The sequence below is a fragment of the Siniperca chuatsi genome, linkage group LG22 (genome assembly GCF_020085105.1).
Source record: "Siniperca chuatsi isolate FFG_IHB_CAS linkage group LG22, ASM2008510v1, whole genome shotgun sequence".
NCBI classification, from domain to species: domain Eukaryota; kingdom Metazoa; phylum Chordata; class Actinopteri; order Centrarchiformes; family Sinipercidae; genus Siniperca; species Siniperca chuatsi.
This window is the reverse complement of record NC_058063.1, coordinates 21,093,496-21,121,192: the sequence shown is the minus strand read 5'-3', so window position 1 is coordinate 21,121,192 and position 27,697 is coordinate 21,093,496. Positions and strand designations below refer to the sequence as shown.

Below are 27,697 nucleotides of genomic sequence, written 5' to 3'. Positions count from 1 at the left end.
TGGCTTTTGCCTGAGAGAACGCGACGCTCACTAAACCCGACTCTGGCACAAGACCAAGAGAGGTGACGCAAAAGAAGCACACTGAACAGCCTTTATTAAGCCAGGTTCTGCTGAAACTGTTGATATAAAGCAGTTAAAATGAGCTCGACCTGAAACATCTGCAGCAGTAAAATGCAACACACACATTAATGCAGCAGGAACATGAATCCAGAAACATCAGATATAATAAAACACTGACAGGAGCGTTTTACTGCACAGGGACGACTTTAACTGTCACACTTTAAGGACATTTAGCTGAAAATAACTCACATACTATCACTTAAATACAATTTTAAATGCAGGGCTGTTATTTGAAGTGAAGTGTTTTCACAGTGGGGTTTTAGCACTTTTACTTAAGTAAAGGATCTGAATACTTCTTCCACCACTGGAGAAAACTTTAAAACTACATATGCAATCTCATGATGTGTGTGTGACGACTTTTACTTTTGATACTTTTGAAATTTTGCTGACATACTTTTACTTGTAATGGAGTATTTTCACAGTGTGGTATTAGTATTTTTACTTAAAGGTCCAGCGTGGAGGATTTAATGGCATCTAGCGGTGAAATTGCAGTTTGCAACCATTTGAACACCGCTCGCCTCACCCTCCCCTTCCAAGCTTGTAGGAGAAACTACGGTGGCCGCGAAACTCGTGAAAAATACGAAAGGTCCTCTCTAGAGCCAGTGTTTGGTTTGTGCGTTCTACTGTAGAAACATGGCGGTGCAACATGGCGGTCTCCGTGGAAGGGGACCCGCTCCCTCTGTAGATAAAAACGGCTCTTTCTAATGTAACGAAAACACAACTATTCTTACTTTCAGGTGATTATACACATATTGAAAACATTTCTACGTATTATTTTCCATTTCTGCCAGTAGCTCCTCCTAAATGTTACACACTGGACCTTTAAGTAAAGCATCTGAATACTTCTACCACCGCTGAGTATGACTTTGGGGCCCTACGGCAAATGGTTGTCAGACGTACTGGAATGCTACAGTACAACAACTCTCACCTGGGTCAGCTGGTTTCCTGTTCTTGGGGAAGACTTCAGAACTGGAGACAAACAAACGAGCACTTAATGTTCAGGTTAATACACAATCACAGTTGTTATTCAGGAACATATTAATGAGCAGATAATACAACAAAGAAAAGAGTCATGATCGATTTGAAGGTTCAGACACATGGTCGATCCTCACATTTTCATACATTTGCATTCTGGAAGGGCTCACATGAAGCTTTGATCTGGGCAGGTGACACCAATGACATTATCTCTCTTGTTGCTGGGATCAAGCTGCCACAGATAACTTTGTTTTAATAGAAAATTGACCACACTGAAGACATTAATTTGTTCATTTCAAGGCCAAGTGCTGCTAACCACGAGAACCGCCCTAAAGGTGGAAAGCAAGAATGGATCTATCCTCAACTCACTCACCAATGAAAAATCCAATTCCACTGGTTGTGGTTGAGGTGAGTTCCCCCCCATTCACTGTCAGCGCTTTGCGTATTCAAGATAAAGCGCTTATATAAATGTAATCCATTATTAGTATTAATATTATTATTCACCAAAGCAGATTGGGGATTGTTTGGCTGGTACGATCTGAGCTGCTCATTTGATGAAAGACGTAGTCCCTCATTCGTCCAGCAGTGATCTATCGTAGAAAAGGTTTCAGTCGTAGTCATCTGGACGCTGTTTTCAGAATCAAAACATTTCGGCTCCCATCCGGAAGTCATTCTCAATTGTGAAAATGGTCTGAGAACTCAGAAATTTAAGCTACTCTGTGTTACATAAGCCCTGCCCTCAGGAAGGGGTCTACCTGAGTATCTGTTGATTAGTTAGTTTCACCTGAAACTGACCTAATTGTTTCCAAACAGTATTCCAACAGATACCCAGGTAGACCCCTTCCTGAGGGCGGGGCTTATGTAACACAGAGTAGCTTAAATTTCTGAGTTCTCAGACCATTGTCACAATTGAGAATGACTTCCGGATGGGAGCCGAAACGTCTTGAATCTGAAAACAGTGTCCAGATGACTACGACTGAAACCTTTTCTACGATAGTGATGAGGGAGGTGCAGCCAGAAAACAATAGGCCTGATTACTGATTACTGGGCCATCATGGAAACAAAAGGTCAGTTTCAGGTGAAACTAGGCAGGGTAATCAGCAGACACTCAGGAAGATTCCTCCCTGAGGGCAGGGCTTAAGCAACACAGAGTAGCTTAAACTTCTGAGTTCCTGGTCCATTTTTCACAAATTAAACCTTTTCATTTGATGAAACTAACAGCGGTCGTTATTTTCCAGGACGCCACTCATCTCCCCTCCCAGACTCAGAGCGTGTCGCAGGTTAATCAGTATCGTTGACCTCCAGGTGTCAATATCTCTCGAGTACATAAGGTACTGAGTTTCACACAATACCTTTCCTTTCCACAAATTAACTCATGAACATACTAGGCCTCCTAGGCCTTCATGCTTCATGTGGGGAGACTCTGGTGCCCGAAATTCTTTATTCACAAATGTAAGAGTTTTTGTGAGATTTTAAGACATTTCTTTCCCCTTCTTTGGAGTATACGTGTAAGAAAAATGATATGAAACTACTGGCTTTTTGTCATGAATTCAACGTCATAAATGAACAATAAGATGGCACCCCTCCCAGTTTGAAAAGCTCTGAATGAAACAAACGAGCTACGTGTTAATTAGTAACATTTACAGGCGCTGGTAGGTGGGTTTCTTTTACCTTTGGACAGAGACTGACTAGCTGTTTCTATATGAGCAGAGAAAAGTAGAGAATCTGAATACTTCCTCCATCATTGTTTTTTCATTCACTGACTTGAGCCTACCTGGCTCTGGTGGAGCAGATGTAGAACCTGAGCTCTCCACAGGGGGCGCTGTGCAGGTCTCCACCTGAACACAATGCACACACAGATTTTTAAAAGAATAATAGCTTATGCTAAATGAATTTTTCAATTGAGTTTTGATTACAAATCAGCCTCAAAAACTGTTATTTTCACATTTCAGACATATTTTGTACCTAGTTTTTGTCTAATAATCCACCTATAATAATCCATTAATTAATTATTTTTTTTTTTTTTACTTTTTGGATCCATTTGCATGCAAGCCCCGCCCTCTCTGGTCTTTCCCTGCGTCTGATTGGTCCAACCACTGCTCCTGAATGGGGAGTCGTCGATCCACAGCCAAGAGCCATTCTTCAGGTAGAAATAACAAAGAGACAGAGAGGTGCTTCTTTAAAATAAAGTCCTGAAAGAAGTACAAGAGCGCACATGAACTCCATACCTGAAATATCTTCTTAATCCTGCTTCAACCACGTAAAGCACTTTGATTTCGTAAAGTGCTGTATAAATAAAGTTTATTATACCTGTTGTGCCTGGTATCCACCCAGCCACACAGGTGTGAGTGTGCTTGCCATCTGACGGACAAACTCTCTCTCCTCTGTTGTGTGAAGCGACGCCAGGTTACCACCTGTCTGAGAGCACATATCCTAACACACACACACACACACACACACACACACAATAAACCATACTGCAGCCGTGTAATATTTGAATCTTATGTGTTATGAATTGAAATGTGTTTTATTTTCCGTTTACATTGGCAGTGCTCCAGGAGCTCCACACAGGGTAGAAAGTGAAGCATCTCTGCCCGAACAGGAGCCACCGAGGTGGGCATGGAGAGGCCTGCTCCGTGCCTACTGACACATTGTTCAATTGTGAGTATTAAAAACACGTAAACTGTGTCTGTCAGCGTGTTAAAGCAGGAGTCTCCATCTGATTGCTTTTCTTACATGAGGGTGACAGTGAGGCAGATGTCTCAGTCAAGAGGGCAGTCAAGACGAGAGGAACCAGCACACACACCATCATCTGCATGTAACACAAACACACACACACACACACATAAAGAAAAGTACTGTTACTTTAAAGAGTTTATACTCAAAAGTAAATAAAACAAAAATAAATTGCATTAAATGTCAATGTAGACACTAGTGGAACAACATCAAGCAACCGAGCCAACAAAAAATTCCTTTTCTGTAGACTTTTTGGTTAATTATTAATAATAACAGTAGAAAGGACACTGCGGAGGGTGCGGCAAGCAATATTAAGCCACATAAATTAAATAGCCTGACATCACCAAAGCAGACAGCACACAGATGTATGTCCCACTATAACCAGTCCAGCTTGAAATCTTCACTAGCATCCGTGGTGATGTGACAAACTGCAGCCTGCTAACACGGGGATTTCTTTTAAAAAACACTGAAATCCTGTTATTCCAGTTGAAAAAGCACAACATGTAAGAAGTAGCAAGTGCTCAAAGCAAGTGCGTGTTTTACAAATGACATATGCGTCCGTATTGCGGTTCTGGTTTGGCTACACCCTGCCTTTCGTAAAAGCTCCAGTCGGACTGGTTTATTCTGGGGCGCTGGCTGATTCTTAAAATACCATACAGTGTGACTTAAACTTCCCGAATATATCTTTATCGCCATTGTCAATCGTCCATAAATCTGCTTGGAAATCATTAAAAAAAAAAAAAGACTTCAGAATTTGCCTGAGAAACATCAGGTTTTTACGTTTTCTTCAGTGTCAAAGTAATCCAGTGATAGTTGTGTGTACATGCATGGATGCGTCGCAAACAGGGACTGCTTATAGCTAATTCGGCATTATTGTGGTGCCAATTTGCCAAAATTTGAACAAATTGGCAATATGGTTAACAACAGGCAGTGGTAGACGAAGCATTCATAAAAAAAAAAAAAACGGACTTGATTCAAAGTAGTGATACCACACTATAGAATTACTCAATTACAAGTAAAAGTCCTGCATTCCCAATTTAACTCAAGTAAAAGTACAAAAGTATTATCAGCAAAACGTACGTTAATCATCAAAAGTGAAAGTAATCGTTAGAATGAGCGGGCCGGTGTACACACCTGTCGAGAAGCGCGTCAGTCCAACATAATCACAGAAACCTTTGAAATGTCTAAATCGAAATGAGTAGTTTTTAAATATTTTATATCACATTTGACTTTATGCAACGTCTACGTCCGGAAACATCAAAAACATAAACTCAGGTTGATCTAAACTAAATGTGAGTTTGAATGGGGAAACCTACCTGTCCGCTCTTGGTTTGCGTTGGTTGCCAAACTGAACCTTGTACTGCAAGTGCCCACAACATTATAAAAAAAAAAAAAAAAAAATCTATTAAAATGTTGTTAGTGCAGAGAGGAGGCGGAGGAAGAGGAGCCTGGTTCAGAAACACAACGTTTATCTGATCTGCAGGTGATAACTTGCATACGATGCAAGAAGGAACTGGAAAGAGGGTTCACGGCAGGCGGCGGTAGAAGAAGCATTCAACATTTAATTTATCAGCAAAATGTACTTAAAGTATCAAATGGGAAAGTATTGGTTGGTCAGTGTACACCTGTGTGTGTGTGTGTGTGTGTGTGTGCAGAAACCAGTACTGTTCCGGTACAATAAGAGGAAGCTGCTATAGCAGTGATAAAGTCAATAGTGGTAACAGTAGTTGTTGTAGAAGTAATAAAGATAATTTACTGATATTTATTGATACTTCTATTACTGCTGTGCAATATCCTCCGTCTCATAATCATCTTAACAAGCTGCACTTAACTTGACAGTTCATGAACTATTACTTATATTCTTACATTGTTTTATTATACCGTACATACTTATCAGCAACCTGTAAATCCACTTTGTACTTTACACTTGTTTTAATTTTATACTTATATCCACTTTGTACTTAATTTATCTTGCCTGTATTACAGTGTATTATATATTTTTTGCTTAGTACTTCTATTCCTGTGACTTTTACTTCTAATAGTAGCGATACAAGTGTTGGTGGTAGTAGCAGAAGTGTAAGAAGTAGTACTGGATAGTAGACTAGAAGTAATGGTGGCAGAAGTTATTGTAGTAATACAGGCAGTAGCCTAGTTATAGCAGTGGAAGTGGTAATGTAGTGTAGTCAGGGTAGTACTAGTAGTAATAGTGAATATAATAGTACTAGTTAAAGTATTGATAGTAGTAGTGGTAGTTTAAGAAGTGGTATAGCAGTACGAGTTGTGGTGTAGTAGTTTTAGCATCAGTTAGTAATAGTACAGTAATATACAGTAATAGTATTTGTAGAAGCAGTAGTACCTGTATGAGTACAGCTGTAGTAAAAGCCGTGGTAAGCCGTAGCAGCAGCAGCCTAGCAGTTATGGTAGTAGTAGTAGTAACAACCCCAGATTCCTGTTTAAGACTGCGGATCAGTTAGTTAACCCAGCCTCTCCTTGTGCTGCTGAGTGTGAAAGGTTTGTTTTGCACTTTGCTGGAAAGGTGGAGTTAATAAGATCTGATATGTGTGGGATGTGTCATGGGAGGGGCTGAGTAGGTTTTGGGGGCCCGAGGTTTAGCCTCCGGCCGTCCAATATTTGGCTTTCCCATGTTAGTTTTTCCTATTTATTGACATTGATATTATTCATACCTCCATTACTGCTGTGCAATATTTTAATAATCTCAATAAGCTACACTTAACTCGACAGTACAGGCACCACTGCTTATTACTTATTACTTATTTTATTACATTGTATTATTATACCGTATTATCATCATCAACCGGTAAACCCACCTGGTGCTTCACACTTATTTTATTTTATACTTATACCCACCTGGTACTTAATTTATTTTCTGACCTGTTTTTATAGTGTATCATATTGTTTGCTAGTACTTTCTCCTGTGTGCACTGACGTAAAGGCGAGCTGCTGTAACAAAGAGTTTCCCTTCGGGGATCAATAAAGTATTTCTGATTCTGATTCTGATATCACCCCCAACCCTGCCTTTGTAGATGTGGATCACCCGCTCAGGGATTCTTTGAGCAATTTCTCTGCTGTTACTCTGCCTGAACTCGCAGATCATCATGTCTCTTATGAGCGTGTCCTCCAGCCCTCTGGACAAAATCAAATCCCAACTAGTTTTTTATTGAAAGTTATGGATTGTATTGCGCCCCATTTGCTAATTATTGTTAACAGCTCGCTGTCTACTGGCTGCGTCCCAGATTACTAAAACAGCTTGTGTCCAGCCAGTCCTAAAAAAACCTGGGCTTGTTCCCACCCTCCTGGATAACTACCGCCCGATCTCCAAATTGCCTTTTATTTCGAAGATTCTTGAAAACTTGTATCTAAGCAGCTTCTTGCTGCTGTGGAAAACAATAATACCTTAATAATAAGTTCCAATCTGGCTTTCGTCAGCACCGCAGCACTGAGACAGCCCTTCTCAAAGTCATTAATGACCTTTTAATGAATGCAGACATGGGATTTCTTTTCATTGTTATGCAGATGACTCACAGTTGTACCTCCCTGTCGAGCCCACTGACCTCAGTACGCTGAGTTCTCTGCAGGACTGCCTGTCTGACATAAAACGCTGGATGTCGATAAATTTTCTTCAGCTCAACTCAAATAAAACTGAAATCCTTGTTATTGGGCCCCAACACATCACTAAACAAATACTGCCATCTACTGGTAACCTGTCACAACATATCGAGCCTGCTGCAAGAAATCCTGGTGTCCTGTTTGATAGCAATTTATGTTTTGAGCAACATATCACTAAGCTTGTCCAATCATGTTTTTATCAACTCAGAAATATTGCAAAAATACGATCTATTTTAAATCTTAGTGATGCAGAAACTGTTGTACGTGCTTTTATCTCCTCACGCCTCGATTACTGTAACAGTCTGTTCACTCGTCTTAACCAAAAAGCTCTGACACGACTGCAGACTGTACAGAACTCAGCTGCTCGGCTGTAAACCAGGACCAACAGGTTCGACCACATCACACCTGTTTTAGCCTCTTTACATCGGCTCCCTGTTGGTTTCAGGACTGATTTTAAGATCTTGTTGATTACTTTTAAGGCTCGTCATGGCTCCAGACTATATTTTAGACCTTGTAATCCCTTATGAACCTTCACGTAGTCTGAGATCTTCGGGCAGGGGTCTCCTGTCTGATCCTGAGTCCAGGATGGAAACTAAGGGGGACAGAGCTTTTGCCATCAGGGCCCCGAGGCTCTGGAACAACCTGCCCGAAGACATCAGGCTGAGTCAGAGTCTTCGTTTAAGTCTCGTCTCAAAACACATTTTTATCGGAAAGCAGATCCTGATTTTACCTGAGCTGTTTATTTTATTGTTTTTGTGTATTTTATGTATTTTATATTTCATCATTCACTGTGGTGTTTTATTTCTCTTTCTGTGAAGCACTTTGTACTTTGTTTTGTGCTTCTATGCTCTATAAATAAAGTTTTATTATTATTATTATTAATGCTAATAAATGGTAATTAATAGTAGTAGTAGAAAAAGCAGTAACAGTGGTATAGTGGTTATAATAGAGGTAGTAAAAGTATTGGGTGGAAGTATAAGTAGTTTAAGAAGTAGCAGTAATAGTAGAGTAGGATACTAGTGACACTAGTATGAGTAGAAAAATAGTACAAGTAGTAGCATGAGTAGTGATGGTGGTAGTAGTTTAAGTTTAAGAAGTAGTGGCAGTAGTATGAGTATAGCGCCAGGTCAAATTAATATTGCAGTAGTACTGTGTATTTTAGAAACTGTGTATTTGACAGTGCAGTGTCCTGTTTTAGCCTGCAGGGGGAGACAGAGACAGCTGTCTGTGTGATGACATGTAGGAGAAAACTTATATATTATTAAATATTATGCTGAACTGAGAAGTTTGTTTCTTTTTGCTACTCGTTTGCAGTGGCGGAGGAAGTATTCAGATCCTTCACTTAAGTACTAATACCACACTGTAAAAATACTCTGTTACAAGTAAAAGTCCCCTGTGACTGTTGTACTATTATATATTATATCATCAGATTATTATTACTGAGGCGTTAATGTAAAAGCAGGATTTTACTGCTGTAGCTGGTTGAGCTGGAGCTCATTTTGAACTGTTTTACATCGGACTGCAGCTATTTTCATTCTGGATTCATCTGCTGATCATTGGGCTTATATAGAGAGGGCCCTGTCAGTGTATCATTATATTACTGGACCATTATTATTGATGCATTAACATGTAAATAGTACCTCAATGTTATAGCTGGTTGAGATGGAGCTAATTTTAAATGCTTTATTTACTTTTGGGTAGTCTAATCTATAACACAGCATCATATTTTATAAACTGATCACGTTTTGTTTGTAAAATCTTGATCTGAAACTAGTAACTGTAGCTGTCAGATAAATCTAGTGTGAGTGAAAAGTACAATATTTGTCTCTGAATTGTAATGGAGTAGAATTATAAAGCAGCATAAAATTAAAATACTCAAGTAAAGAAAGTGCCTTAAAATTGTACTTTATAGTACTTGAGTAAATGTATTTAGTTACTTTCCACAAATGCCATTTTGTGCAGCTTTAAAGACAACGTCTTCCATCTTATCATCAGTCTCCACCTCATCCTCTCGCTTGATCTTGATGAGCCGATCTTGATCATCTAGATTGATGGAGATGGACGATGATGATCAGTGAAACGAGGTTTTGATGACCTTTGCTTTCAATTAGCTAATATTGTCAGATTTCCATGTATGTCAGAGTGATTGCCATCCATTTAATAACCTTGCAATTGATATAAGAGAATAAACTAGTTTCATTTTCAGGAAACTATTGCGAAACACAATAAAAAAAGTTATATTGTTAGGAGCCTAAAATTAGTTATTTGCCTGTTTCTCACCAATAATGAATGGATGTACCATGTCAATGACCTTTCCATTTGATTCCTGGTGTCAAAATTATATGAGAAAGTGGGTTCATTTGTTCTTGTATGTTGTCTGGTTCAGGAGTTATGAAAATCACGTGGACATCAATTCAAGATGGCCGTCAAACAAACCCCAAGGGCCATTAGTTGACCTTGGCAACATGAAAAATTCTTAACTAGACTAAAAAAAAAAAGCGGATGCCTCGCTCACCCTGTTCAAGTAGAGCAGCAAGTTCATCCAGGAAGCATCTCTGCCTCCCTTTATATCATAGGTTTCATCCTTTGGGTCTCCAAGGAATCCTCCCAAGGACGTAAAATTAAGCGGGTGTCAAGAGAAGAGGAATTTAATAACCTAACGTTATATAGATCGCGATAACAGCAGTAGATTTCAGAAGATTAGCTAACGAAACAGACAACAAACGTTAGCAAAATCATCAAACAACCGACACGTTAACGTTAAGTAAGCTAGTGGTAACGTTTGCTGACAACAGTTGAGTCTATGAGGATAATCCATGTGCAGCCAGGATCTCCGTGCATGTTGCGATGTACAGTGGTCACGTAACTGTTGAGAAGCAAATGTTCACTAATGCTTTAATACAAAGTTTTGATGAGAATCAGAGCTGTTATTTAAAATACAATCATATATCACTACAATTGTATACTGATGTCACAAGGTGGAAACAAAGAGCTATTTATTTATTTATTTCCCTTGAATCAAAGGGGAAATGCACTCATTGGATCAAGCTCCTTGAGTGTGAAATGATCCATTGGTCTCTCTTTTGAATAGTCCTTCACCCACAGACGTTTAGCCTTTATCAATAAGCATTAATGCACCGATAGCTCTCTTCCTGTTCTCCGGGACGGCCATTATAAAACAAAGTAGCCAGCCAGTGCCGGAAGAAAAAGCGATAACGTTACGACACGTCTGAAATTGATCAAATCTAGCAACAAATTAAAAAAAACAATACGACATGAAAAATTACCAATCTTTAGTTTTTTAGTGAAATAAACTATTAAGTTGTGTTGCATGAGACTTTGATTATTTTTGAATTGCTTCGTGTAACTCTCAAGTTGCATGGAAACCGTGTTTCATGCAATTTGCAACCAAGCAACTAGTTGCGTTAAAGTTTCACCGTGTAAAGCCAGCCTAAAGATGTAACAAGGTGCTTGTTTTACAAACACGCATCGGGTGTCATCCCATCGTTTTAAACTTTTACAGAGATTCAAGTTTGACTAGAAGCAATTCATTAAAACTCCCTGCAGTTATGTTTAACAATGACAGACAAAGGGAGACACAGGGAGTTGGGGGGGGGGTGAGGGAATAAGAGATAAAAGTTTGAGAGATCCTGGAGGGAGGCGGCTACAGCTGGTGTACATCCTGTTGGCGGGGGGGGGGGGTCCTAAACACATAGAAATACACCCGCTAGAAAAGAGTGTTGCCTCTCCTTCTGCAGTGTAACTGTAAAACTGGTATCACATGCAGGTAACAGATTAGTAAACGTCCCCTGAACAAATGTTACAAATTAGTTTCTGTGTTTGAGTGCTTTGCTGTGCACCTGTGTCCTATTTGTCAGAAGAAGTCAGAGACTATGCTACATACAGGGGCTTTAATTGAATTTCTCAACTTAGAATATCTGTTCTACTTTTGGCTTGACGGGATGCTAAAACATAAAATGAACTAAAAATAAAATATAAATTTGAAACAGCAGTTGGCAACAAATGAAAACAAGCGAGACTGTGAGACTGTACCAAGACACAGTGGTGGTTTGAGCTAAATGCTAACTAGCTAGCTTTCTTCATAGCGTTTTTCATAGTGCCTCATCTCAGTCTTAAAGTGTTGTAGGTTTTGTTTGTGACCATTTAAATGTATAATATAAGTAGATTTTAAATAAAAACATGGCTTCTGTCAAAAGAGTCTACAGCCATGCTAGCAGCTCTGTGAGGCTGTACTTAGGCACAGCAGTGCTTTGAGCTAAATGTTAACATCAGCATGCTAACATGCTTACAATGCTATCATGCAGATGTTTAGCAGGTATAATGTTTATTATGTTCACCATCTTACTATAGCATGTTAGCATGCTAACATTTGCTAATTAGCACTGAACACGAAGTTCAGCTAAGGCTGACGGGATTATCTAGTTTTAGTTTATCTATTATTAGTTTGACAGGAATTTGGTCATAAACATAGACTGTATAAAACATGGGCGTAGTGTCCGTGACGTCGGCCATAGGTTTACAGCTGTTGTGAAGATCAAAGTGGGCGGCTCGGGTGGCTCCTGCCGTCGCCGTTTTGGCAATCTCTGACTCCGGCTAATCCAAAAATGGGCAAAGAGGTGGAGCTGAGGCGGGCCAAATGAAGCCTGGTTGCTGAACCACCTAGCCGCAAGCCACCTGAGAGGGCACCCACCTGTCACTCAAAGCGGCCATGTCCTTAATTATGCGTAACGTTAAGCCTTAATATAATTTACACGGGTGAGTTACATAAAAATTCAAAAGCTATAGAGACTTCAGCATCTGAAGTTTTTGGCACTTCAGCGTTGGCTTCATTTTTGAGCCCCAGAGGTTGCTGCTTGGTCCTAAACATAAAGTGTTGGACATATTAAAATTTTGACCAGATGATGGCGCTAAATAATGAAGCCAGGGGATTATCAAAGTTCTTACAGTTAATCCTGAGGGGAACATGAATGCCTGAACCAAATTTCATGGTAATCCATCCAAAGGTTGTTGAGATATTTCAGTCTGGACATACATCATTTTGAGGTACCAGATACTGCTTAAATAGTTTGTTGAACCTGTTACACTGAGGAAAGGAAAAAATGGGATGATTATATATATTTTATAATGTTATCTTGACATATCCAACATTTCGTTGTTCGTCAGGATAGCGATTTAAATGTGTCACTACATTGAGATAACAAGATTAAATTAATCTTCTAATTATTTTCTTGATCAATCAATTAATCGTTTGGTTTGTAAAATGTCAGAAAATAGTGAAAAATGCCCAAAGTCTAAGGTTAAATTGCTTGTTTTGTCTGACTATCAGTCCAAACCATAAAGATATTAAATTTACAATCACACACAACAAAGAAAAGTAGCACACCCTTACAAATAAGAAATTGGAGCAGGAGAATGTTTGGCATTATTAAACGTTAATTGATAATAAAAATTGCTGAAGGTTGCCAATTGATTAATCTAATTGATTAAGCTCTGTTCACAAAAAGTCCTCTGAGATAGAGATAAAAATGCTGTTGTGTAAAAAGTGTCTTAAAATTAACAATGAGCATCGCAAAGTTATATTATCGTATAGAAGTAGAATTATTGGGCCAAAGAAGAAAATAATTAATTAATCATGGCATATTTTAGCTTCCATACACACACACACACACAAACGCATAATAGCACACTATTATTTTTCCTCTTTTAATATTAAAAAATGTGTTATCAAAATTGCATGTAATGTGATACGACCTGCAGCTCTACATGTTCTGGTTCTACGTCTCCCCCTTCCCTCCGTATCCTGGACCCTGAGATCCCTCCAAACTTTAAACTCACACCTAATGCTCTCTGTTGGGATCCAGACAGTCCAGCGTCTTTTCCACACTCAACAACACAACTGGAAGACTGTGAGGAAGTGATTCTTTACAAACTGAAGAAGAAGAAGAGCATCAGGTTGCTGAAGTCCTGGAGGTTACTGCTCCACGAGGTAGGGATGCTCATGGATTAAATTCTTCCAACCCGTCTGACTCTCCCTGCCGCTGCTGCACCATTCATTCATTTGTAAATTCGTTATTTAGAGAATAACATTCGCTTAATGTGTGGTATCTTTTTTAACAAAAATGCATAAAAATGACAACAACAGCAATAAAAAAAGACATTTAAAAAGAGGTTCAGCTATTCTCTAAGATCAAATATTATTTGGATTATTTTAAAGTAAAGGATGTTTCTTTTACTGACCATTTTTGGGGTCTGGTTTTTGTCAGTTGCTGGTTGACCTGGGTGTTAAACCAGTATTCTCTGACAAATAAATCCTCTTGTCTTCTCATTGCTGTTTAATTGTATCTTAAATTTGTATTTGATTTAAATAAATTTACACTGGTGATATTCTATATTTTTCTTATTGTCAACAAATCTCATGAAAAGTCCCAAGTTCAACTTTGGTGAACTTTGATATTGAAATTGCTGGTCTTTGAGGGAATGGAGAGAGTCCAAAATGCAGGAAGCTATCGTAGCTTATTAGCTGTGTTGCACCATTCTTTTCTATTTAACCTTATCGGTTGAAGTAAAACTTGCTCCACAAAATGGTTTGCAGACAGTAACGAGACAGGAGTCGATGGTACAAATACATCTTTTGAATAAACAGTTTGAAATTGTTGTCCCATTAGCAACCGAGCAAGGCTAATGAGCTAAAGAGTTTGCTAACTGACTGCCCGCTAGCTCGGAGAGCTTTATTTTCCCTCTTCAAAAACTTTTTATTGACCAATATGGTGTACAAAGGTGAACAAAATGCCAAAGGGTTGTAAACAGAACAGGATACAGAGAAAATAGAGAGAAGCTCCAGCTATTGTGACTGCAAAAGCTGTCTAGCATGTAGTGGTTAGCTCGCCAGCTACAGCAGCTCACCAACTAGCCCTGCGAGTAGTCAATACGTCACCAAGCTTCTAAAACCAAATATTTTGCAAAGACCTGGATTAATTTTGCTGTACCACTTTCTGGTGTGACCACAACTTCAGTTTATTTTGACTCAGTCCCACTGTCCAGCTGCCTGAAATACTCACTAGCAGATCAAATCCGCGGCTGAAAATGCACTATTTAGTCTTAATAACGTTTGCTAAAAACCACAGTGTCCAGCTGTTTTAGGAAATCATTATGCCTTTTTAAAAAATTAAAAGTATTTGTGTCCCGGTTTTAAAGATTTACATCTACAGTAGGAACAAATGGTCTTGGGGCTGAGAGCCACAGACAGGACGAGGAAGTCAGAAAGTATTGAGAGACGCACTAACACATTGTTGGTTTTGGTCTTTTCATGAGATTTGTTGACAGTAAGAAAAATATACTTCTACTTCAACCCCCCAAAAACCTTATCCTAGGCAAAATGCAGTTCAGTTTGCGAATCAGAGTGAGAAAATTATAATCTGAATGGAAAAGGACAGAAAAACATTTGGAAAATTTGGCTGGAATGCAGTAGCCTCCCTGAAAATATCCTCGGATGATTTCCAACCAACGCAAAATATCCGTACCTTTCATGCCAGCAGCCAAGAGTTTATTTTGACTGGAAAATATCTAATTTTTAAAGCAGTCATCATGTATTCAGACTAAATTATCGGATTCATAGAAAGTCTGGGGAATTGTCTCCACTGTCTGTCTTTGCTTTGATTGAATTACAACATGAAGTTTGTGTGACTGTGTGTGTTTGTGTAGAAATGCAGTCCACCCTCCACTGCTTCGGGGTGGGCTTGGTCTTATTCTCGTTGGCTCCGTCCACCCTGTCGTTCTCCCGCGGTGCTAGCCACGCCTCCTGTCAGGAAATGATTCCCGGCCACATCCGCACTCAGCCCCGGGACCCACAGCACAACCACATCACCCTGCGCACATCTGCCTCTTCTTACCTGCCTGGACAGTTAATAACAGGTAGTAATCTTAACTGTTAATTAATTGTTTAAAGAACTAAAGACTAACAACTTACTTCTGCTTACTTCTACTTGTCAGCACAGTTGGTCACAGATACCAGGTACTAATTAACTATTAATTATCCTACAGATAACTTAGAAACTAACTTACTGAATAGCAACTATGTAAACCTATTCTGGTACAACCCCAAAACAAAATTATGAACCAGAAAATGAACATAATATTACTACTTGAATGTCTCTTCTTCTGTTTCTCTGTATCCATACTTGTGCCCTTAGTAAATGTCCGAAGCTCTCGGGACTTCATGGGTTTCCTACTCCAGGCTCGCAGTGCGGAGGGTGCCAGGGGCAGGGCAGGGGTCAGGGGCAGGTCCAGAACTGGAGCAGGTGTCAGATCTACAAGAGTGGGCCCGGTGCTGGTGGGTGGCTCCTGGACCCTTGCTCCCCCTGGCACACACACCCTACGCTGCCTCTCGGAGGGTGACACCCTCACACACTCTGACAAACAACTGAAGAAAAACCTCTCATTTGTGTGGAGGGCTCCTGATACACCCATGGGAGACATCAGGTTCTAGTAAGTATGAGCCTACCATTTGTACAAGTTCAGGGTAGTAAATGACCATCATGACTAGTAGTCAAATATTTACTGAGGACAAATACTGGTGAATGCACATGTAGCCTAATGTCATTGTGAATCCTATTCTAATGTGAATATTTGGTTTATTATTTATATAGATTCTTGCACAATTGCATCATTTTTATTCAGCAATACACAAACCTCTTTGTTTTTCATTCCAGCATCACTGTGGTGCAGTCTTACTTTGTGTACTGGGCAGGTATTGAGTCTGCAGTGGTGTGTGATGGGAGTCGTAGTCCTTGGTGTGGGAGTAACATCACAGCGGTGGATGGAGGGAATTCAATTTTTTCACTACAGGAAGATGAAGTTACTGCTCTGCCAGGTACACAACTTGTGCAATGCTGAATGTACATACAGTATATCGTATGTAAAAGACAGATTTGTACCCCTGTGTTTACCTCCAGTTTCAGGAAGAAGTTGTCTGTGGTCTGAATTTCATAGAATTATTTATGATAAGTCATAAGAAGCAACTCCAGGCCAAGGCAAAACACAAACTAGGCATCTGGCAACGACTATCTTTCTTTTTATCTATCCACACCTCATCATAACTAACACCTTGCTTTTCTCTCACCTTGTTGGCTCACAGCTCTCAGAGCCCATAGAGCATCAGACAAACAAACAAATGAGACAGCCAGCCCTGCTACTACCCCGGGACCCCCTACACCAACAAGCAGTGAAACCAAAAGCTACAAATCTCAGGAAACACTAACAGAAGTCACTCGTCCAGTCTTGGAGATGAACAGCTCTGCAACTTTGGCATCCCTTGGAGTTGATCACCTGACAAATCAGGCTGTCAAAGAAAGGAACAGCCCTGTGATTTTAGGATCTCTTCAAAATGCTACCAAAGGCAGTCAGACTGACACCTATGCAAGTTCAGGATCCTTCTCAGGTGTGACTGAAGAGGCAGGCACTGACTCAGGAGTACCTGTTACTCATACAGAGGACCCCAAGAACTCTTTTTTCTCGTCCAACCACCTTCCTTTCACAGCCTCTTTCTCCTCAACTGAGTCTAGAGGGATGGAAGCTACTACCACTCTTTTGCCCAACATCACTGTGCAAAACTCAACCAGTCCTCTTTTCCTGCTGCACTCCCTTGCTTCCCTCCCCCCTCTGAAGGATGGTGAGATGGTAAGAAAGATATACTTCCAGGATCCAAAACGGCCCACCATTCCTGAAACAAAAGACACAACATTAAATCCCAAAACCACGACCACAGCTATACCTTCAACCAATCACAGCTTCCAGAATACATATCCTCCAAGACCCACATCCCAGAATCCAAGAGGACCAAACCAGAACCAAACTAGTTCAGGAAAGTTTGAGACCCAGAGTAGTTCATCGCAGCCCTGGAGGACTAGCCTAATCAAGTCCCAAATGAGTCTAATTAAGGATGAAATGGGTAGTCAGTCCCTGCCCCAGAATCCTCACCTCAAGCCTTTGCTCCACTCTCAAACTTCTTCACCCAAGCCTTTTCTTCAGGTTCAAATTCCTCCATCCAAACCTCTTCTCCAGTCACAAACTGGTACAAGTCAGACTTTTCCCTTCTCCCAGGCATCTTCATCTAAGCCCTTTTCCAAGTCCCAAACCTCTTCACAAAACCTCATTCTCCCATCCAAATCTCCTACCCTTCAATCCTATCTCCAGTCCCACACAACTTCATCCTTCACTCAGGCCCACCCTCTATCCCTCCAGCCCCTTCCCAACAAACTCCTGAATGTCCCATTCCACTACCAGCCTGTGAAAAATGTACCCAAATCTCAGCCTGAAAATGGTCCATCTGGACCCAAAACTGGACCAAGGCAAACCAGTTCACCTCACCCTCAGCTTCAAACAACTGCACCTCTGAGCAGCCTTCTTCAACCTCTGAGCAGTTTTCCCCAAGCCCCGCCCCAAACTATCTCAACTCAAACTGAGTCCCAATCTGACACACCACCTAAGGCTTTGAGTATCTCCCCCCAACCATCATCCCAGCCCCATTTCCAAACTGGTGCACCACAGGCACATACCTTTGGGTGGAAGCAAACTCAGTCCTCAGTAACTCCTCGATCCATTAACCCTCTGCCCTTCACATCTAGATTTGAGCCAACCTTCACACTGAGTGACAGTAAAGAGGTCAAAGATCTTTCAAAGATCAAAACCATGAGCCCAATCTTTTCCTCCATTCTCTCAGGCACTCCTTCTCCTTCTTTTTCAGTGTCTAACCGCCTGTCTAACCTTCATTCTTCATTCTTTTCTTTCACCCATACTTTGCCTGCCTCTTCCCTTGTTCACCCTAGTTCTACCACTCCTCTTTATCCCTCCAGAGGTTCAACTCTGGTATCCATACAAACTTCTTTCACCCATGCCTTGTTCTCTTCTTCTTCCTCTTCCTACTCCATGAAGAACCAACCCAAAACAACTCCAGCCCTTACTGCTCTCCCCTCTCCTTCCCCGATCTCCATTCCTCCTCATTTTCCCTCTGTCCAACTTTCCTCAACTTCCCCTAGGCCATCCTCCTTAACCCCTTCTAACATACCGTCCTCGAACTCCTCCCACTACCCATCATTAGCTCCCTTCTTCTCCTCAGTCCCTTTATCTACTTCTTCCTCGTCTCCCTTTACCTCCTCCCAGTCTATCACAAGTTCGATCTTTTCTTCACCTTCTTCTTCCACCATCTCCCCGGCCCTCTCCTCCTCCATTGCCTCATCAGCTTCTTCCATTTCTTCTGCTTCTTCTCCCCCTTCACATCCTCCTTATTCCTCATCCGTCTCTACTTCTACCTCAACATCTTCTTCCTTCTTACTGGGTTCCTCATCTTCCTCCAACTCGTCTGCCACCTCTTCTTCTTTGGTGTCCTCCCAGTCTACCTCCCCTCATCCAGAACCCTCTCCAGCTCCCCGTCACTCTCTCTTCAACCCCCTCACATCCACCTCCTCCCATGTGCCTTTCCAACAACTCACCCTAGGTCAGAGGTTGCTAATCCAGATTGCATCATCTGATCCTGAGCCCAACCTCAACCCACCAACACCAAGAACAGTGGTTCACCCAAACCCCGAACCCCATCCAAACCTTGACCCAGACTTCAAACTAAATCTTGGACACGAGTTGAAACCAAACCTTCCCAACATGGAGACAAAACCCAAAACCAAACATGCCTCCAATCCCTCTGGAATTCCAGACAGGGAAGGGAAGTATCCAGACATCATCCCCAGACACAGTGCCTGGGAGCTGGTCATGCTGCTGGGCTGCTCAGCTGGCTTGGGCATGATGATGGTGGTCGGCGTAAGGTACATGTACCGTCAGGCCTGTGGCAAACAGACAGAGGTGACGCTGAACGACAGGGAGAGAGAGTATGAGAGGGGAGAGAGAGGGATGATCCATGTCCAGGAGTGTGGAGATTTGGTCAGAGTCCGGAGAATCAGAGAGAACAGTTTTGTGCTCCTGGCAGAGTATGATATACTGGCAACACCTGGAGACTGAAATACAGGCTGCCTACATAGATAGTTTTAGATACCAAAATATTTCTTGAAATCAGAGCAGAGGGCATGAATAATCATACCGGTTAAGGTGCCCTTAGTAACATTATAGTCAACCAAAGTGAAAATGATATTATGAAGTGTAGCACTCTGTTACTAACTGAAAAATACAAATATACAAAGTGACCTTGATTACTGGCAGCTAGTTAGCCTAGCTTTCCTTTTCAATTAGCTTCTAAGCCAAGCTAGCTTACAGCATTCTAAAACCATGAACATAATGGTCATAAATGAATGAAACAAGGTTGTTTTTACACATTTTTGTCCCAGAAGCTTTGCAGTTAATGATGGTAATGTTGGTCTGTCCGTCTGTCATTGTTGTCCAGAACACGATATCTTGACAGCTTCAGGCCAGATTGCTTTGTAATTTGTTGTGGTCATTCAGAGTACCCAGAGGACCCCTCACCTTTTGTTTGGCACCACAGTAAGGTTAAAATGTCTCCTCCAACAAATCTTTGGTGCCTGACAAAGTATCTCAAAAAGTACTTGGCAGATTGTCACAATATTTGCTGTGGATATTCATGATCCTCAGAGGATGAATCATCTTTGGTGACTATTTAGGCTAAACTTTCTTCTAGCACCACCATCAGGCCAGACTTTACACTTGTACACAAAAATGTAATGGCAGACTGCATTGAAATCTACTTAACACAAGCTCTCTGGGAGATGAACCCTTATTAATTACTTGTTTTTCCTTGATATAGACATATATAAACAATCAAGTTCAATAATCATTCAGGTTGTGTTGCTAAGTGAAAGCACTGGCCTGCTTGTACTGCACCTATATTCCCGTGGAAGGGTGCCAGTTGTATGAAGAAACTCTCTGCCTCTCCCGTGCAATGGCACTCCTAATGTGATCTTCAATGAGCTCACTCTCTGGTCGCAAGTAATATTTTTCCTGATTAATACATATAGTGTTGTAACAAAGCCTTTATTTTTTAAATATATTTTAGAACGTACTATAGATTAAAATAAGTGTCTACAGTTGATGGACATACATGAGAGTTGAGAGAAGAAAATGTACAACATGTAATACCAACAAGGTCGGAGGGTGCTCGTTTATTGCAGTTATGATTTGCTCCATTTTAATCAAAGAAACATTGAATTTATGATCCAGAAACAACACACGGAAGTTTGTATTTCGTTGAACAGAGCCTGGGAAGTTTTGTGATAAACTCTTTCTGTCTAATTAAGAAACATAAAAGACGATCTTCACAGCAGTCATAGCTCTCTGTCCGGATCCTCCTGTTCTAGTTTCTCAGAAACAACCATATCTTTATCCAATTTATTCAAGGACAGTTGAGGAAATCATGTTTTGATCATGTCTTTAATCAGAAGTTCCTTGTGTAATGGCACCCTCAAGTGGGTAAACGCCTAATGGCACAATAATTCATAATCAATCAGAGACTGTCAATGATTTCCATGTTTTGATTATGGAACTAACAGGGAACATCCCAACAACCTGCCAGGAGGAGCATGTTTTGAAAATATAAGTGAATGCACAACTAAGCCTGTTCAGTTGCGTCATGAACCAACTCGTTTTGTGTGTACTTGATATTGCAGTAAAATCTATATTGCATTGGACTCTATTTGACTCAAGTGTTTTACTGAAGATGAATTAAACAGTGTGTGAGAGTACCTAAAGACATCTGGCTCAGCTGAAGGTTTTTTCTCCCACAGATTCCATGAGTTTTCAACTAATGCCACCCTTAGGCCAAATGATCAACTTTGGGACAGTATTTTACACTTTTAGCTGCACCGCCAATGCTCTACATACATTTTTTTTAGGATTTAATTTGTTCCACCCACTTTTGTACTGTGGAGTGTAATATTCATTGCAGTCTCTAGGGGCCATTAGCAGAAGTTTTATTCTTGTTTTCAGTTTCTTCTTTTCTGTTGAAGTTTTCCAAATAGCTAACTCGTGCTCAAGAAAATATTCTTGGCTAAAAATTTCTCCCTCCATAGAGATTTCTGCCTCCAACATGTTTAGAGAACTAAAACTACAATCTACTTACTGATAGAAAGTAGGAACACGGCCAGGATGACACACACCATTTGGTGGACGCTTTTTTGTTAGTCTGTTTTGAACATACATCAGAAAGACAATAGAAACTGCATAAACACACACACCACATGAGTATAAGGATAGTGACACAAGGGCTCAAAGTCCAGCTGTATGATTGCATAACCAATAACTAATATTGGTATAAATGCAGGATTTGCATGCTGATTTAGCATGCTAACAGTTATAACTAACCAATTACTACATACGCACATTGTAATTAGGATTTTGTCCCACTGAGGTTCATTTAGATGCACTTGTTTCACCAGAGAGGTCAATTTCAAACAGCTAATCACTAAAATTAAACTTGAATACTTAATCTATTTGTAAATTGTCATAAGTCATATGGATGCACTGAATAATAAAGTATATTTTCAGTATTATACATTGTGTATTCCTTTATTTTAGCTCTTAGCATGAGGTTTTATTGATGGCAGTACTGGTTGCTTAGTCGTTTCAAACCACTTGGGTCTGGTTGTGTGTTAGAAGCGCCATAAGGCCTCTAGGGTCTGTTGGCAGGGCTTTTACAGTCTTATTTTAGTATTACTTTATCCAAATGATGTGTCAGAAGAGCCATCTGTCCAGAAAAGTTGGGTCAGTGAAATTAATGAGCTGCCAATACTTCCCTGAGTGTTTTTTCCCCATTTGATCAGACAACAAATACAAGGATTTATTCCAAATTTTCAGTTCACTAAACTGGCCCTGAGGAGGAACACTGCCTTTATGTGATATAGAGGAGCACTCATTACATACAAGGGTGTTAAGAGTCCAAGAGAAAGTAAGCAAACAAATTCCAGGCACTGTAATCTCAGGAGCTGCAGATTAAAATCTCATTTTCCACAGTGTATAATGATAAAGCCAACAAATACCTGGTCCATTTAACAGCACATAGATACACAGTGTAGCACAACACTTCATAATTTAAAACTTCACTATCCAGTACATATAATATTGGTAATACTCACACCCTATATACACTTAAATGTTCCTCTGATAAAGTGTCTTGGATTTCTTTACCTATGACTTCTGGTGAGTATTTGTGTAGCAGGTTTAAATCCCTGCCATACCTTAGGTGGCAGTGTGTTGCAGAGAAAAAACCCGTTTTTTAAAGTTTGTAGGTTTATTTCCTTATACTTTTTTATGTAAACAAGTAACAGAACAGAAGGATTCATATCCTTCTCAATATTTTTCGTCCCAAAACATACCACTGGCAAAACAATCACACTGCAAACAGACAGAGGCTGACTGTAAACTCAATTGTTACTGGACGACCAAAAAAACGGCATTTGTGCTGTAGAGGCTTCAATAACCTTCATAATAAAAGTGGCTGACTCCAGTATGTTATAGATGTGTAAATCTCTACCAACCAGACTGGAAACACAGAGCTTAAGTCGTTCGTTGTGTCTGTGGATCAAATCAGTAACATCCCAGTCAAAGTGAACACTCTGATAAGGGAGGTTTTCGTGAGCACCAAGCAGGTTACCAAGGATACAACAATAAGTTTGTAATAAGTTTGCTCATCTCATGTCGACAACTCCCAGCAAGTAACTGACAGCAAGGGATGCCTCCCACACCAGCACCACCAAGGATGTTATATATCCAGAAAAAAAGCCAACCCTATTGCCAGACAGGACGATGAAATTAAGAGGATTCTGCAAAAACCCTGATTACATTCAAGTACAACTTTTTTTTTAATGTCCAAGGCCAATGTTTTCAAAATAATTTCTTCCAATATCTGCACCTGGCAACTACGGTAAAAGGTTAGGGAAAGGTTATGACAAATAAACTATGATTAAGGTATGGTTAGGCAATTGAAACACCTGGTGAAAGCGGCTATAACAGATATTTTTACTATAACATCACATGTTATAACAGATATTTTTACTATAACATCACATTATAATAATATATCAAATGACAATGTGAAAACAATGTGACAATGTGATAAGGGTCTTTGGTAGTGATCAACCTACAGAGAATTATCAGCTGAATCTGCAGCTATACGGAGCTTTATAGAGAATTTCATCTCATTGTTTATCTGTCCGGCCCACAACTTCACTGTTTTGGTTCACTCTCAACGCTCTCATGGTATCGTTTTCAGAGAAAAAGCTGTAAAAACCCACTGTACACGACTTACTCAGCAGCAAACAGCAGACGGACACAGTTAGAAGCTAGCTGGTGAACATAGTGGAGCATTTAGCAGCAAAAGAACCAGTTATTTCCCTCAGGAGTTGGTAGAGACCAAAAACAGAACTAGTGAATATTGGACTTAGTTGTATTCCAACAAACACAACTGGCAGTGTACTGTATGTAGATGGGAAGACGGTGAGGGATCATGACCTTAGCAACACACTAGTAACTCCCAATGATTTGTCAAGGTGCTACTATCCAGTAGACTGATTTAGGAAAGACAGTGATGGTCATGTTAACATGCTAATGCTATAATCTACTACAACAGAAACACAATCAGCTGTTCACAGAGCTGAGGATCTCTAATATGTCTGCTGGGGGTTAGCGGGGGGTGTGCCCGAACATTAACATGAAAAACCCTTAAAGATGTCAATCAGAAGGTCCTGGGGAAATCAGAATTGACATAAAACACCAGAGGGGTGTAAGGCTAAAGGGTGAGACCAGCAAATAATTTACAGAAATACTGCCTAAGTGCCCCTGAGCAAATCATGCTCGTGTATGGTACATTTTCCATAATCACAGTACAGTTTGGTCCATAGACACACATCACAAATCAGCTAACACTGGCTAAAAATACTGTGAACCCTATATGAACGGACTGAGAATAACAGTCGTTCATGGATGCCATGTGTTGCAACTCCAGTTCTGATTGGTTGTGATGATGATACATTCACTGTCATCCCTCTGAATAGGGTCATCTGGTTCCAGACCTCTCTCATCGTTGCCCACATCTCATATTGTTTTCAGCAAAACGGAAACTCAGTTTGATTACCAGGCCACAACCATGTACGTCTCCAAGATCTTCATTTTAAGCCTTGCTAGGCTCGGCTATATAGATGGCAATGTCCGTCTGTTGGTCAGTCCACTTTGGTCCAGACTGAAATATCACAACAACTACCAGATGGATTAGCATGACATTTGGTACAGATATCCATGGTGCCCAGGTGATGAAGCCCAATTACTTTGGTCATCCCGTGACTGTTCCTCTAGCGCCACCAGTGGGTCAAATATTTTCACTTATCCTGTGAAATATCTCAACATCTATAACATGGATTGTTGTAGATGAAATTTTGTACTGACATTCATGGTTCCCAGAGGATGAATCCTAAAGACTTTGGTTATCCTCTGACTTTTGATCTAGTGCCATCATCTGGTCAAAATTTTAATACGTTCACTACTTAGTTTTTTGACCAAATACCTTCAAAACAATTGACATTCCCATCAGCCTCAGCTGTACTTTGTGTTTAGTGCTAATTAGCAAATGTTAGCATGCTAACACAAAGATGGTGATCATGGCAAACATTACACCTTCTAAACATCAGCATGTTAGCATTGTCGTTGTGAGATTTTTGTTGGTGATCAATATGATAACAGCAAAGTGATATGTCTGTCAACATCACTATATCACTCACATCGACTTAGAATAGGGTATCATCTACATACAGATGTATATGTAGAACATATTTTTCAAAATATTTTGTGCAGCTTTAGCAATTTCAGACTTTTTTCTACTCTTTACTGTGCTTGATAACATCTGCTTGATAGGAGCCCAGGTCATTACCGTTGGCTCGGTCTAAGTCAAGGTGTGCGGCAAATGATGTGGACAGGAATTTGATCGAGACAAACACATAAAAACAGATGATGTAAATGTTTGAATAATGCAATAAAAGAGACGTAAATAATCTGCACGGAACCAGGAAAGATTAGCATATTTTGCCTGTTAAATTAGACTCCCTCAATGTTCATGTCATACCTTCATCATTTGGATAGATCATTTGTTAACTCAACACCATCCCTTCAAAAAGGTGTCACCACAGGACTGCTTCTTGTCAACAAAACACAAATGTTATTATAGAAAGCGTCAAAAATCAAAACAGCTGTCATTATTATGAAGTATATTAAATGTCAGATAATCCAGCATTAGTTTGTTTCTATCAAGAACGTAAATGTAGAAAATGTCCAAATTTTCTGGCAGTGACAGCTAGGAGAAAGATAGAGTAGAAAAATGTAGAAAATAGCGAGAAAAAAAAAAAAAAAAGAACGGTCCCAGTAACTCCACCCTTCCTGTTCCTGCTGTTTTTCAAACCAAACGCTCCCTTTGTTTAAAACAAAACAAAACAATACAGCTGTTCTCTTTTTGCAGGAATTTTTGGGTATTTCATATAAAAATAAAACTTCTACTTTTGATTCTTTTAAATATAAAAGAATATATATGCTGGAAATATGAAATATGAGTTTTTCATTGTCGTAGAAATGGAGAATATCGAGACAACTGGCGCGCCTCGTCCGCTGCACTGAGGTCTCTGTTGATTGGTTGTAATAAGGCACGTACAACTGTGTCCCTCCGACGTAGTCCGCCATCACAGCACAAACACACACACGCTTGTGCAGAACCACCAAAACATTAATTTCATCCTCGTCAGATGGGCTGAAGAGTTGACAGTTTCACTGCCTGAACAGAGAGGAAGAGAGAAAAGAAGCAGTAAGTGTCAGACAGTGAGAGATTCAGATACAACATAAACAGAAGACAGAAAGTGAGAGTTCCAATTTCTGTGGTAAAAAGTGAGAATTTTCAAAGGGAGTCTGGTGAGTGAATCCACCACCGCCACCAGCAGGTGAATGTGACAAATTGCTTATGATTCCTCAAAACATAACAGGAGAAAGAAGGCTTTACAGCAAGTAGGGTGGAAGTTTGAACATGTACTGTACCTTCTGTCTACACTGGTACTATTTCAATTCGTGTATCTGTCAAGAGTAAACAAATCACAATATTATTTGTTCTTTTAGTGCAGTGGGAATTGTTACATGTCACAGGACACTGAAGTTTAAAAACTTTTCTGCCTGCAACAGTCGCACTGCTAGTAACCAGGTGACTGTTGGTTTCCTATAGTAACCTGATATATTGTCAGTGTCATAAAAATGAGAAACCCAGTGCCGTAATTGGAGTAGGAGATGAAGAGAAATAGAGCTGCAACGATTAGTTGATTGACAGAAAAATAACTTTAGATTTTAATAAAATCGATCATTTCAGTCATATTTCAAACAAAAATACCAAACATTTGCTGGTTCCAGCTTCTCAAGTGTGAAGATTTGCTAACTCAGAAGCTGAAACCAGCAAAAAATTTTAATTTTCCTTGATAAATGAACGATTATTAAAATTGTCAATCGATTAATCGACTAACTGTTTCAGCCCTAATCTTATCTGCGTATATGTGAGCCGATAAGTGGCTAACACTGGTGTATTCACAGTTATCTGCATTTTCCCTGTAGAAAAATATAAATAAAAATAAACTAACAAGAAACTGGAGTACAGAAAAGCCAAAAAATGTGTCTCAGGTAATTTAGAAAACAGTGTCTCCGTGACATAATTCGTCCACCAGAGAGAACTGACAAGTTTATTTTTTATCTGTAAAATGTCCCGCTCAGGACATATTTTGGTCCCAACTCTTTAAAAAACAAATTTAAGGGATCTTTATCAAAATGTGATGAGGTGCATCAAAAATAAGTCTGACTAATGTTTGACTAAACTAAAACACTGAAGTTTTAGTAAGTTAGCTTTCACAAGTTTCAACTTCATATTGTTCACAAGATGTGATTGGTGATTTACAGTAATTGTCTGGCATCATTGTCATCATCATCATCACACTCACCGCCATCAGACCAGTGGCCTGTACTACGAAGCAAGTTCACCATACCCATATACTCTCTTTCTGTTATCTGGCTTCACTAACCCTAACAACCGCTATCACGCTAAGCGGCCGCACGACAGTGGTTATCAACTCGGTAAGTCAACCCAGGTTTTCCCAATCCAGCCATGAGCGCCGCGTTCACATAAAAGCGGCGGTGTTTGCAGCATATGACCAATCGCAAACATGGACAAGTCTACTGGCAGCAGAGCGGCGTATTT

The 27,697-nt window shown here is 40.1% G+C and overlaps 4 protein-coding genes across 14 annotated transcripts in view; 1 reads left to right on the top strand and 3 right to left on the bottom strand.

Annotated features, from left to right (window-relative positions):
* The window catches only part of LOC122870199 (type-2 ice-structuring protein-like), an 11,960-nt gene extending 5,624 nt beyond the window's left edge, over window positions 1-6,336 (bottom strand). The window contains exons 1-8 of one of the 7 annotated variants that reach the window (XM_044184178.1): window positions 6,188-6,336; window positions 5,148-5,191; window positions 3,832-3,907; window positions 3,638-3,738; window positions 3,406-3,528; window positions 3,124-3,235; window positions 2,870-2,933; window positions 1,049-1,089 (exon numbers count right to left, since the gene is read on the bottom strand). In XM_044184178.1, the coding sequence (XP_044040113.1) occupies window positions 1,049-1,089; window positions 2,870-2,933; window positions 3,124-3,235; window positions 3,406-3,528; window positions 3,638-3,738; window positions 3,832-3,907 (517 nt within the window). In that variant the 5' untranslated portion in view covers window positions 5,148-5,191; window positions 6,188-6,336. Of the gene's footprint in view, window positions 1-1,048; window positions 1,090-2,869; window positions 2,934-3,123; window positions 3,236-3,405; window positions 3,529-3,637; window positions 3,739-3,831; window positions 3,912-4,175; window positions 4,522-5,147; window positions 5,192-6,187 lie in introns of those variants that run through there. The other 6 variants (XM_044184181.1, XM_044184182.1, XM_044184177.1 and 3 more) reach the window with 6 other exon arrangements.
* Window positions 1-27,697, bottom strand: part of LOC122870258 (low affinity immunoglobulin gamma Fc region receptor III-like) — a 1,099,642-nt gene that overhangs the window by 617,433 nt on the left and 454,512 nt on the right. The window lies entirely within an intron of this gene.
* On the top strand, window positions 3,669-21,583 carry LOC122870078 (mucin-5AC-like). The gene is made up of 6 exons (XM_044183808.1): window positions 3,669-3,756; window positions 13,237-13,465; window positions 15,181-15,390; window positions 15,669-15,963; window positions 16,188-16,348; window positions 16,613-21,583. The coding sequence occupies exons 3-6, from the start codon at window positions 15,183-15,185 to the stop codon at window positions 19,483-19,485; spliced, it is 3,537 nt and encodes a 1,178-aa protein (XP_044039743.1). The 5' UTR covers window positions 3,669-3,756; window positions 13,237-13,465; window positions 15,181-15,182; the 3' UTR covers window positions 19,486-21,583.
* Window positions 20,572-27,697, bottom strand: part of slc10a7 (solute carrier family 10 member 7) — a 19,136-nt gene continuing 12,010 nt past the window's right edge. For 2 of the 5 annotated variants that reach the window (XR_006376509.1, XM_044184205.1), the window contains 2 exons: window positions 26,500-26,535; window positions 23,877-26,242 (listed from right to left, as the gene is read on the bottom strand). Coding sequence is in view for 3 of the 5 variants with exons in the window: in XM_044184205.1 (XP_044040140.1) it covers window positions 26,518-26,535 (18 nt within the window). In the remaining 2 variants the exon portion in view is untranslated. Of the gene's footprint in view, window positions 26,243-26,499; window positions 26,536-27,697 lie in introns of all 5 variants that reach the window. The other 3 variants (XM_044184207.1, XM_044184202.1, XM_044184203.1) reach the window with 2 other exon arrangements.

Excerpts from the sequence above, each read along its gene's own strand:
- LOC122870078 (XM_044183808.1), top strand. The coding sequence starts at position 15,183 with ATGCAGTCCACCCTCCACTGCTTCGGGGTGGGCTTGGTCTTATTCTCG. Across the intron at positions 15,391-15,668 it reads GCCTGGACAGTTAATAACAG|TAAATGTCCGAAGCTCTCGG; the intron begins GTAGTAATCTTA and ends TTGTGCCCTTAG. Across the intron at positions 16,349-16,612 it reads TGAAGTTACTGCTCTGCCAG|CTCTCAGAGCCCATAGAGCA; the intron begins GTACACAACTTG and ends GTTGGCTCACAG.